The 12,464-nt window shown below is 42.5% G+C and overlaps 1 protein-coding gene across 3 annotated transcripts in view; it reads right to left on the bottom strand.

Annotated features, from left to right (window-relative positions):
• The window catches only part of dmxl1 (Dmx like 1), a 44,224-nt gene extending 32,215 nt beyond the window's left edge, over positions 1–12,009 (bottom strand). Inside the window, exons 1-13 of one of the 3 annotated variants that reach the window (XM_079736401.1) lie at positions 11,704–12,009; positions 10,435–10,686; positions 9,787–9,912; positions 9,067–9,144; positions 8,618–8,696; positions 8,325–8,469; positions 7,963–8,029; positions 7,576–7,757; positions 5,449–5,653; positions 4,285–4,465; positions 3,443–3,619; positions 2,205–2,431; positions 96–813 (exon numbers count right to left, since the gene is read on the bottom strand). In XM_079736401.1, coding sequence (XP_079592527.1) covers positions 96–813; positions 2,205–2,431; positions 3,443–3,619; positions 4,285–4,465; positions 5,449–5,653; positions 7,576–7,757; positions 7,963–8,029; positions 8,325–8,469; positions 8,618–8,696; positions 9,067–9,144; positions 9,787–9,912; positions 10,435–10,521 — 2,272 coding nt within the window. In that variant the 5' untranslated portion in view covers positions 10,522–10,686; positions 11,704–12,009. Of the gene's footprint in view, positions 1–95; positions 814–2,204; positions 2,432–3,442; positions 3,620–4,284; positions 4,466–5,448; positions 5,654–7,575; positions 7,758–7,962; positions 8,030–8,324; positions 8,470–8,617; positions 8,697–9,066; positions 9,145–9,786; positions 9,913–10,434; positions 10,687–11,211; positions 11,353–11,703 lie in introns of those variants that run through there. The other 2 variants (XM_079736403.1, XM_079736402.1) reach the window with 2 other exon arrangements.
• Positions 12,010–12,464: the final 455 nt, after the last annotated feature.

The raw sequence follows: 12,464 nt of genomic DNA, 5'->3' as shown, positions 1-12,464 counted from the left end.
AAATAAATCAAAAGGGTTCACTACAAAAGCACATGAACACGGCACAGGATCCCAATGCAGACCCAAGCTACCCCTGAACCTCTTTAATCACCCACCCAAACAGTTGCTGGGGATGAGCGCCGGGAGCCAAGCCACGTTGGCGAAGGCGGAAGCGTGCAGAGAGTTGATCCGGGCCAGCTCCGAGACCCCTCCTGAGAAGGAGAGCGGCCCCACGGGGTCCACCCTCCACAGGATCAGCTCACTGTAGATTGCGTTGGGGTCCTGGGAGACCACGCCCAGGGACACTCGGCTGGGGCGCGGGCCCCATCCGGCGGGGGTGGTCAGGGAGAGGCCCGAGGGGTGGGAGCCTGGCGGCGGCGCCAGGCGGTCCGCGTCGGGCGTGCAGAGGGCGTTGTGGTGCGAGGTGGTGAGCAGCAGCGGCAGCAGCGAGTGGCAGGCCAGGTCGTTGAGGTGGAAGCGGTGGCCGCAGTAGCGCGACTTGTGCGAGACGCTGAGCACGGTGGAGAAGGCCGAGTCCTCGGCGAAGCTCACCGCCCACTGGTTGAGGGAGCCGTCTGCGTGCGTGGAGATCATGAGCACGTTGGGCGTGAAGATGCTGAGGCGGAGGCTGCTGCCGGACGCCGCCTTGCCCTGACCGCCGTAGCTGATGAGGGCGGAGGTTGAGCGGGGCAGCGTGCCTCTGCACGGCCACTGCCGGCAGTGCTGGACGGCCAGGTCCACGTTCTTGTTGCAGGCGTACATGGTGACGCTGCGGCTCAGGGTGTTGGCGTCGCCGGTGGGGAACGCCACCGGGATGCGGGACACGAAGGACACCTGAGAGGTGAGAGGAGGAGGGAGGGGGAAATGTTTGGCGGGGGGGTTCTAGATGAATAGCAACTGGGTTTATACATCGCTTTTTCAAGTCAAGTCGATTTTATTTGTGTTCCAACAAAAACTAACTCACCCCCTCGGAAAAACTACCACAGATCTCATGGACGAAAACTCGAGAAGGATTTCAGGAGTGTGTTGAGGAACGCATTAATCGCTTAACAGTTAGATATGGTTTCGCCTCGTTCTATTTGGGGAATCCTGCTTGAGCCCACGAATAAAGCATTGAACGAGAAGTATTGACTCCACTGTCTATTTTGGACAGAGATTGGAAACTTGCTCCTTGATTTGATCGTACTTCTTGAAGAGGCATCCCTCCTTCCAGGGAAAGTTAGGAGTAAAATAGGTGCCAAAATCGATGCAATATAAATGGAAGCAAAACAAAGTTATGTTGAAATTCTTGATGATTTCAAAATCAATCCTCAATGTGAGCTGGTCTAATCTTCCACACTAAAAGAGTGATCAAATCAGATGACAAATAGTACTATGGACGGTATATACTTTTTGTGACAAGCAAGGCCAACAATATTTCACAATATCTTTGACAAAATGAATAAGTGGAAATGACAGAGGGTGAGTTATCGGCTGCTATGCCTGACTGGCCGGCCAAGCAGAAGCCTCTCTCCATTGTAAAGCGGATGATAAAATGCATCAAGGAAAATTGAAATTTTATATGAAGTCACACTTAATTAGAATACCATTAGCTGAATGGCTACAGAAGAAGCCATTAGAATGGGAGAAAGGCAATCATGACTGTCAAAATGATTTACATTCTGAATAACATCCTGGCTAATGCACACTTTGCGATGTCATTTAATAAGGAAAACACATTAGGTTTTGCAAAATGGTCAAATTGAATAAATCCATCAGTATGGACATTACAGGTGCCACACAAGCATAATGAATTTCTTTGTTAGGGGAATGGATGCTCATAATTTGTATGTAAAAAAATAAGTGTGAAGAGAAGATTCATTTGTAAAGCCAGGATAAACAAAAAACCTTAACCTTATCTTAAAACAGAGCCTGACATTGTCATACATTTAATGACTTATTTGATTTAAGACCTAATAACACTAACACTATACAGGACTACAAGAAATGGATGAATGTAGAGCAAGGATTTAATGCATTCTAGTAAACCACGTTAAAAAAGATCATAAATAATATAGTACTTAACAATACTAAGTTTGTTGTTCTACAGGTTCCAGGTTGCGATTAGCAACACCAAGGGAACGGCCATTATTTCGCCCTAATGGAGACCATTATCCCCCAGATAATAACCTATTAATTCCTACCACACACACACAGCAGCATCAGACCACAATGTTAACACCTACCTGAGCTTGTCTGTACATGGCTGGCTGGTATTCATCCAGCCAGTCCACGTTCCAGACCAACAGGGAGCCATCCATAGGGTGGATGCTGAACAACATGTCCGCCCCTTTGTTCCATTCCGCCAGCAACACCTCGACCCGGTGCTCCACCGCCGCCGCTGGAAGCTCCAGGGACTGCCTTTCAGTTGAGGTAGTGTCTGCATCATCAGAGTTCACTTCCTCTTCTGGCTCTGAAAGAAAATGTCATAATTTACACCTGACAAAGCTAATCATAATAAGGAGAGTGCTGCAAAAATGTTCACCTAGAGACCACTGTTCCGCTGCTCTGAATCACGCACTACCATTTATACTTTTTAAATATAATTTTTTATGATGGAAGTCAACCCATTCTCTGAAAATTCAACTACTTCAGACTTTGCAACTCTGTAAATTTTTACCTCTAAAATCTGTTCAAACATTTAACAATCATTACACTATCTACATTGACAGATCTTCGATATTAACCCTTGCTGAGATTCAACGGCCTTAGTGTAAAACCCGTTTCGTATATTTTCAGTTGGTCTCATTGAATTCCTTCCTTCCTAAACATTGAAGACGTCGCAGAGCTTTACACCATCAATATTTAACATAGAAACAGACTGTTAAGACATTCTCCCGTCTACTTCTACTGATCATGATCGTGTGCAACTTACACATGCCTGAGAAATCGTTTTGGAGAACGAGTATATTCATTTGAGGCTAGGATCTTCATAAATGGCTAGGTGTCCGCTCCCGGTAGAAGATAAAAGGCTAATGCACTTTAAAACCAGCTATTTCACGACATGCTATCTAAACAAACAATAGATATGTCATGACAGCTGAGACTCCAAAGAGTCTCATTATTAGGCTAATATGTGAGCAAATCTTGATTAACTCGATGTCAAAGAATAACATCAATGCACAACAAATGTTGTTATTTAGAGACATAATTCAACCCCAATTCAACCCAAATAGTACATAACTATTGCTCTCTTGACCAAACTCCATTTTAATCGGTTACTTGCTATTGCACATTTCTTTCAATTCAATCTCACTTTACACTACACAGCATTCACTGCATTTTCTGCAGGAAAGGCATTTTCTAGTTAGTTTATTTTTTTTGGTCATTTGGACTGACTGAAGGACTAGAAAAGCATTACCAGACAAAACTCATGTGTTTCTAAGAGGAAAGTCCTACTGTTGAAGAACAGCCTTATGCACACCTTCCCGCGTGGGCTCAGCCTCATTCTCCAGAGTGCCCCGGAGCTGCTGGAGGAATACCTCCATGGCCAGAGTGAGGTGGAGCTCCTTGTTGTTCAGCCAGTGGACTGTGAAGGGCCCCCCCGGTTCCTCATCGTCTCCCCCACATAGAGAGGAGATGGAGGGGAGCAGGGGGATATCTGGGATAAAGAAATTCAAAGATTAGCCATCAGGACTTTGGGTTGAAATAGGCAACAATAAAGCCTGCAGCTATAAAATTTCCATCGAATGCCATCTAAATATCCCAGAAATAATTGTGATATGCCGCTACGAATATAAGATGTCACAAATGTGTGAGTCAAAAGGGAAATTGCCAACAATCCTGTTTAACAGCCGGTAAAAATAGATCATCTTAGACAATCGGGAGACCTCTTTTAAAAACGCCCCAACTCACCTATTTAAATTGGAGGGGTAAGTGACTGCTTAAACCCACTTTTCTTGGTATAGTACAAGATTGCTTTTAATTATAAAACTAAGAATACAATTAATTTTCCTTTTTCCAAGCCCATTCTTAAATTTTGGATAAGATAGGAGATTCTTGAACACCATCTACTTCATTGCATTAAAGACATTTTCACGATAATATCCTTAGGTAATTAGACTGTATAAAAAATATGAATCCCAAATATGTATTATGAATTCTAAATGTATTAAATGGTTTAGTGTTAGAGTTAGGGCTAACCCTGCTTGCACGTAACAAGCCTTTCCTAATAATGTCATTTATATATGAATGGGGTTTATTTATTTTTAAAAATACCCATTTCTTCTAAAAATAAAATGAATGTATTTTTCAAATGGTCGCCACCTGTGGCTGGGTTGATGCTGGCTGCGATGTGGAAGTGACACAGAGCGTTTGCATGGGGAAGGCTGTTGCTGCCTGATTTGTGGCTGTAGTGCCTCCCATTCAGGTGGGGCAGGCAGCCTGTAACAGAGGGATGGGCCACGCCATGGAAAGAAGGCATCCCATAGGAGTCCTGCAGGTTGAGCTGGAACAGAATACACCAATTAACTTACGCATTGTTCCACCGTCAAGGGTGGAAGAAAAGGAGAGGGACTCTCCCTACGAGGAGGAGGGCCACACCTACTGTTCAAGACATTAAAGGTTACTGAGTTTCTACATTATATAATTTTGGGGGGGAATTTTAGAAATACTTCACACACACACACACACACACACACACACACACACACACACACACACACACACACACACACACACACACACACACACTCTCTTTATGTCCTCTCTGAGTGCCATCAGAGAGGAAATAAGGACAAGGACATTGTGAATGTTCATTTCAAATAAAGTACATTTTATATGTTCGAGGAAAATGAGGTTAACGAAGACAGATGAAAACAAATGAAAAACTCTTATCAGTTTACACTGACCTATGACCAAAGAGAGGTAGAAAAGTAGATAACTCATTATAAATAAAAAACTTTGAAAAGAAGAAGGTTACAGCTATCTTTAGGAGGTGGTAGCACAGATTACAGCAATCAGGCCAGTTTTCCCTCACTGATCTTTCTCTTAAGCCCTACAAAGCTCAGAAAACCATCTTTGTGTCTGATAGCCAATTAATTTTCCCTTTAACTCTTCTAAAGCCTCTTCTCTTCTGTGCTTTTTTCTTTCTATTCCCTCCCCATCTCTTATCTCTGCTCTATGCTAATTTGCAAAAATAGCAGTGGAGCTGGTCGTCGGGTTTGAATTCCCCACGAAAAAAAAAACAAGTGTGATGGAGCTAACAAAAGGATGGAGGAGAGGATATTTCCATTTTCTTTAATAGAATAGCTTAACATCTTGCGTGCTGGTTTGTCCACTTTGTTAAGGGCTTCACAGAATAACAGCGTCGTTCTCGCCATCCACAAAGTTGCACGTCCTCATTCAATTAGGACCTGGCGGTACCCTTGCGACCAGAGGGCTGTGTTCCACTTCAGTCATCACAGTGAAACATGCTACAATTAGTCTCACCTGCAGCGGTGCCCTTCCCTGTGACCCCTCGTCAGAGCCATTCTTCCTGCAGGGCCCAGACGGTCGCGGCCGGTCACCCTGTTGACCGGTGGCGTGGTTGTTATGGTGACTGGAGAGGAGACTGTCGTCGGGCAGAAGGGTCTCGGCCCAGAGGCGACACACGCTGTCCTTACAGCAGGTGAGCAGCACGCTACACACCGACCCTCTGGTGGGAAAACACGGGACACAGACGCTCAATTGGGAAATTTGTGGGAAGACGGAAGCGTAAAAGTGTGACGTAAAAGCGTCGTCATCGATTATGCTGCTCCGATATTAGGGAACAGCTTCAAGATCGGCAAGGCAAACTTAACTCTTTCACAGCAACTGGAAAATACACTGCATTAGAATGGGGAATGAATGAGGAGTTTCGTTTCATTTCAGTAGAAAGTACAAATAGGCATAATGGGTATCTAAGGGGTAAGGGTATCTTCCAAATATAAACAATGGTAGGCCTGTCTATGTCAAATAAAAATGTTTTCTAAATTCCCATATATACCAGCAGACAATATTGTGTAGATTAATAGAGGCAGAGTTCCATAACCCGATATGGTCGTTTTTGGAATACATTTCCTGTACGTCCATGTTAGTGGCTTATCACATTAGACTTGCATCACATTAGACTTGTATCACATTATCCTTTGAGTCAGAGGACAATTTCAGGTCAGACCAGGATATTACAGCTGGGGATATAGGTGTCTGCGACTAACCCATTTTGCATGAAAAATGGTTTAATTTCCTGCAAATGTTAAACTACCCTTAGTGATAAGCCAAAGGAATTAACATTTCAGATATCAGGGGTCTGTATAAATTAGATTTTATATGCATACTACGGCATGCAGTTCAACACAAAGCGTAAAATGTAAAAGCTAATAAAATATGCTAATAAAATCATTAGGAACCGATGTAGTTTAATTAAAGATTGAGTGTACGTTGCATTCCTAAAATGACACAATTCTATGTACTGTATTGATTAGGAAAAAATCCAAAAGGTATTGTTTGTTCCCTCTTTTCGTGAAAGGAACCAACCAGATGTTCTTTCAATGTACAAACTTGACTTGATTACAATTTTTCCTGTTTATATTGACCGGGAGACTGGTCCAGCCCAAAGGCTGTAACCTGACACAATAGCTTCTCTGTTATTAGATTAGTTAGTCTACACCTTGAGCCATCACGGGTTGACAGAAAGCCCCCTCAACTCGGGGCGGTTTGGTCTCATTTTAATTTCAGCAGAAATAGCGCTACATTTCAGCAGTAACTTTAGATCCAAGGGATATGCTAACCCCCATCTGGAAGGCTTGAGACTGGATGTTATTTTGTCTTTTTGGGGATGTTGTCGCAAACTTTTACTTCGCTACTTTCCCCATTGTTTCAGGTTACTCTCTGCCAAATTTCATACTGTACATATGTACTTAGGCCAACAGAAATAATAAAAGCTAGCAGAAAACATCCTTAGGACTGGACCTGGCTTCCGGCTTATGTCAACAGGTCAAATATTGAATTTCAACTAGAAAATGCAATTCATGCTGAAAATGCATTTAGAAACATAACCTAGCCTTAAACCATAGCCTCGTTCTCGTACTACTATAAATTGGACCTGGTCATGCTCAATAGAAGCAGAGAAACACGTGGATGTCCCACATGTGTCTTTCCTTTGAAGTATGAGAGTTCATTTGGGAGTGGGAAAATGTTTTAAAGACACGACTGTTATGTCAAGAAAGAAGCAAGTCTCCATCGGGACCCATGGGAATATAAACGTGGATCTTTACAGATAAACGCCCGATGCTCAACAAGTATATATTTCTTTTATGGAATAGTCTCTAGGTGATGGATCATGGGAGAAGATGGGTCTCAATGTCTGTAGAGTATGATAAGAAAGAAAGAAAGAAATCATAACAAAGGCTAAACATAGCAATAGTTGAGTACTAAAGTACAAAAAAATATTGATGTTTAAAAACAAATGCTTTTGTTACTCATAAAGAAAATCTCAAAAACAGAGGACATATTTCTTTTTCATTTTCATGCTCCGTGCAATGTCTTACAAGGGAGTAAAACATCCTGATTGACAACCTCAAAATCGACCTCCCTTACCGGGGCATGTACTTGCTGGTCTGCCTCCAGGAGAAGCCAGTGACGGAGCGTGGATGGGCCAGGTAGACGAAGGAGAAGGCCAACTCCCCATGGGCTGAGTCCGCCTCCGGGGGTGTGAAGAGGCTGGACACTCCCGACTGCCACTTAATGGTGCTGTACCACACCTTCACCAGGCAGTCATCCTGCATGGAGGTGGCACAGGGTAGAATCCAGTCAAACGACAGGACAGCTCCTGTTCAAACCTCTGGATAGCATTGAGGGTTAGCAAGCAACTACTAGCAGCTATTTTAATGTTGATGTTACTGTTGTTTAAAACAATTAACATGTCAACCGTACATGGGAAATCGAAGCCAGGGTAATCAAGAAATAGGTATGGGGACAACTTACAAGTCCAGCTGTGGCAAAGAATTCTCCATCAGGAGAGAACTTCATCAGATTGACGGGTGATGCTGTCCTATAGCAAGGGAACCCAGAAATGAATGAAGTCGACTCTGTAAACAGAAGGCTAGTGCAGTAGCTCCCACAACCGCTGGGCATGCCCACTAGCTAATGAGCAATTTATTAATTTATCATTGACAATATATTTATATAGCACAGATGTTACTTAACAGTGCACATCAAATCAACATAATAAAAAGGCAATTAAAACATGAACAAATAAAAGCTTTAAAAACCAGGCACAAGAGGAGAAAAGAGTAACCCTGCTAAATGTTCAACACAATGCAATGAGTACAATATCTCGTCCTCACCTGCTGAGCCAGATGCACCTCCATGGAGACGGAGGGCTGTCAATGGTCAGCTCTGTGGGCTTCCCTTCCTCCTCATGGCCAGCACCTGGCCTAGCGCTGTTGGACCACAACTGGAGGCTGTTGGAGCCTGTCAACAGATATCTCCCTGGAGGAGCCCGAGGCACAAGTCATGAGGACATGTTTTTTTTAAATGATGGAAAACTCTGTTTGTTATTGTTGTTCAATCAGCCTCTTCGGGACAGCAGGTGCGCTCTGGGTTTGGCAGAACTGGAAAAGATGCTGTGGGACTGTACCTGAGGGGTGCCAGGCAAGGTTCCTGACTATTGACTGGAGAACTATTTGGCCACTTTTCTGCCACTGGAACTCCAACTTCTGTAGAGATATGTATGCAAAGGAGAGCCATTTAAATAAAGAGTAACACAAAGGAGACAAAACAGTTAGATAGCCAGATAATTAGTAATGCAAATTTTGTATATTTAAATCAGAACGATACTTAAAAAGATGCAAAACCAGTCACCAGATCCCGGAGTAAAAACATTTGAACGATTTGAAAAGTACTAGTCTAAATTTGCATTTCATCATGTAAACTAGTTAGAAGCACTGGTGTAGCTATTCTATCACATGGCACTGGTCCCATGCACATATGAAACCTCTTAATGTAAAGTACTTTTTAAAAACTTGTTCTATTCCTTCTGGCACTTTACCCACAGGCAAATGTACTGTGTAATCCTGAGCAACTCACCATTGGTGTCGTGGATTTCGGATCGGTCCGCCCCACAGGCTCAAACACACAAACAATGCCTCCGTATGAAGCTGCAATCTGTTGCCGGAAACACAGCAAAGACAAAATATGATAATTGGGTATAGAATATCGTCACGCATCTAATAGTAAGGGGCATTTCATAAATGAAAAAGAAGGCTTTATGAGAGGAGGAAAAATTACTTCCAGGCCCAAAAACCCTCCAAGTCTAAATATGTTGATTATGACAAAGCACACTTGCACACTGATGAATGGAGTGACTGACAAGAATTAATTAAGCGGTATTGAGGTGACCAGGACTCTGAGTAATACAAGCCATGTACCTAATGAGGTAAATAATATCAACTGTCAGGGATGATGAATTGAACGAGTAACACACAAAAACTTCCAAAAAGGCCACACACACACACCACACACACTTCCCTTCTTAAACTCATGACAAAAACGAGGCCTTTCATCATACAAGTAAATATAAATGGCTTCTATTCCACTCATTTCCCCTTGCCTTTGCTTAAGCTTCTCCTTCTATCTATGGATATGCATGTGATAAATATAGAATTTACCTCCCCATTTCAATTTTAACCTTGTGTTGCCATAGGTTACACACTTAAATCCACACGTGTGTATTTTGGGATTTTTTTAACGATGAAACTGTCCAGATCCAAAAGGTGTTTCTGTGACAAGAAGCCAAGCTGCTCTTACCCGGCCTCCGTCCAGGGAGCAGTCCACGCAACCCACTTGGATGTTACCATGCTTTGCCCCGGGAATGATCTGCAGCCGCTCAAAGTCACTTCCCAAGATCACCACGTCACAACCGGACGCATAGGCCTGTCACAGCGGAAGACAGAGGGGCAAGTCAGGGGATATTCACTCAGATAGGGACGAAAAGGACACACCACCACCAATGGCCCACCATCAGATAGACCGTCATCTGCCATTTTTGTGGGAACTTTAAAGTAAATTAACCCAATTCAGTCAATGGAGTCTGACAAAGAATCCATTAGGTTGATTGCTATTTAAATTACATTAAGTCACATCAAATCTGCAATTAAGCTAAATAATAATAATTAATAAAATAATTACAATGCCAAAAAGAAAGAAGATTTATAGTAACAAAAATCACCATTAATTTGCATTGCCTAGAGTGTGTCTTATTAAGGGTTGACAACTTGATCATTTCACTTTAAACACATCAACAATTACCTTTGGTTAACAGTGAAGACACTAATCAAAGTTAACAGAGTAAATAGGATCATCGTAGTCGACTAAGGTACTAAAACATGGGTCAGGCAATATCGACTTTAAAAGGGCTGCAAGCAAGTTCACTCCAAGGCTGTGTCAATCTCTTACCGTGAATGGCACATTGTTGACACTCCCCACGGAGAAGCAGTTGTCCCCTGGATTGACTGCCCCTGTGAGGACTTGATGGAGGTTCATGACTTAAGTTTCACCCACACCATGTGCGGCACTGGCCTAGTGCAGTATTAATCCTCTCTTCCAAGATCTACGTGATGTATGTGCAAAACCAGGGTAATGACAAAGTCATCTTTGAATGAAACCAAAATGTACAAAAGAAATCCTGGAACCCGATGTTGAAGAAAGCTGGAATGGAGAGGAAAGAATGTTTTAAGTGTAAGCATCAAAAAGTATTAACAGTGCATTCACATTCAAAATATATCTCCTATCCCCCTGCGTCTCTTGGTCAATATCGCTCTCTGTTTAGAAAGCATTTCGAATGAGTAATTTCGTTGTACTACTTTATTCCATTTGGGATACAGCCATGAAACCAATGGAAATGAATGACAAACCTAAGCAATATACCTTATAATGCAGTGCGTTTCCTTTTCCCATGACAAAGGTCTATGACATTAATCAGCATCGGCCTTGCCAAATGGGCAGAGACTGCTGAAACCTTATCGCTCTACTCCACATACAATCCCCATTACTGATAACGGCCCAGCGCACGAAAGGTCAATAAGCGTTTAAATAAAGAATATATATATATATATATATATATATATATATATATATATATATATATATATATATATATATATATATATATATACACACAATATCAGTGATTCAAATGAACATCCTAGTACAGAAAAAATAGTTTAATGTTACCCAAAGTTAGTGGGCCATCCCTCCGTCCTTTAGTAGCAGAGTAGAAAGCACAAAAGTCGGTCTAACTCGTCTCTCTTGCTACCAGTTGCATATTGATTAAGGTTGCAAACCACAAGTATTTTAAACGAGGGACTCTCCTGCACTATTTACTTCCAGTACTGTTCACTTCCCTGTTGCAACTCACGTGATTACAGTCAACGTTCCCACGTACTGCCGAGGGACAAGTCAGCTTAATGTTATAACATCAGCCTGTCACACAATTCAACAGTATTATAGGAAGCTCATCAGAAGGCATGTACATACATATGTATAACCAAACCATCAGCATCTTCTCGGCAGTCACATACGCAAACTCTAGATCCAGAACGAGGAAGCTAACTTCAAGTTAGCTAGCTGTCAAGTGTAGCCAGCCAACACAGCACAGCATCACCCGAGCAAACACGTAACGCTGGCACAATTGAAGGAAAATGCAGTAATAAATTAGCTACTCACCAGGCGATATTGTTCAGCAACCTTGCACCAGTAGCCCTGCAATCTGAACCTTTAACACAAGGTCTAGCCGTTTTATTTACGTGAGATAAGCTAGCTTTAGCACACGACTACTTGGGGCACGCCGAGCAGTTTTTTTAGCCAAGGTTATAAGCTAGCCAAAAATGTTAACGCATGAATCGTGTCATTCAATTACGGACACACTGCGGTTGCTTAGACACATAGGCAAAGCCCCTCACGTAAAACGCAAACCAAAAGGAGGCTCTAAAGTTATGAAATGGATGGGATCCTGTGAGCAAGCTTTCAATGTTGTCGATGTGTCACGATGACTGTTTAGGTGCAATGCATCGTGGTCATTGTAGTTGATCAATGCTGACACGTTATGGTTCAATTGGTTACAATTTTAGAGGTTTGTCCTCATCATTTTAATGTTGTTTATTTCACTGTCTAGCTGAAATGTAGGCTTAATGCGGTTTGTGATTGGTCAATAAAGCCCTCGAACATAAAAATAACACACCCAATGTGCGTATGTGTGTGCGTGCGCGCGCGCACGTGCGTGTGTGTGTGTGTGTGTTTGTGCGTGTGTCCTATATATAAAATAGCAATCCAGTCTATCCCACCAGGTTGAAGAAATACTGTGTAAACAACATTTCTTTATATTATCGTATTTAGTTAACTGCTCTCAGGATAGCCAAAAAATAACTTCACAGTCCCTTACTGCACAGGTGTTTGGTCTCTGTGAGGAAAGCCTTTACCTTTTATAT

The sequence above is a fragment of the Pollachius pollachius genome, assembly GCF_949987615.1.
Source record: "Pollachius pollachius genome assembly, chromosome: 1".
Taxonomy (NCBI): Eukaryota; Metazoa; Chordata; class Actinopteri; order Gadiformes; family Gadidae; genus Pollachius; species Pollachius pollachius.
Note: the sequence above shows the minus strand (reverse complement) of the source record. Positions and strands in the feature narration are given on the sequence as shown.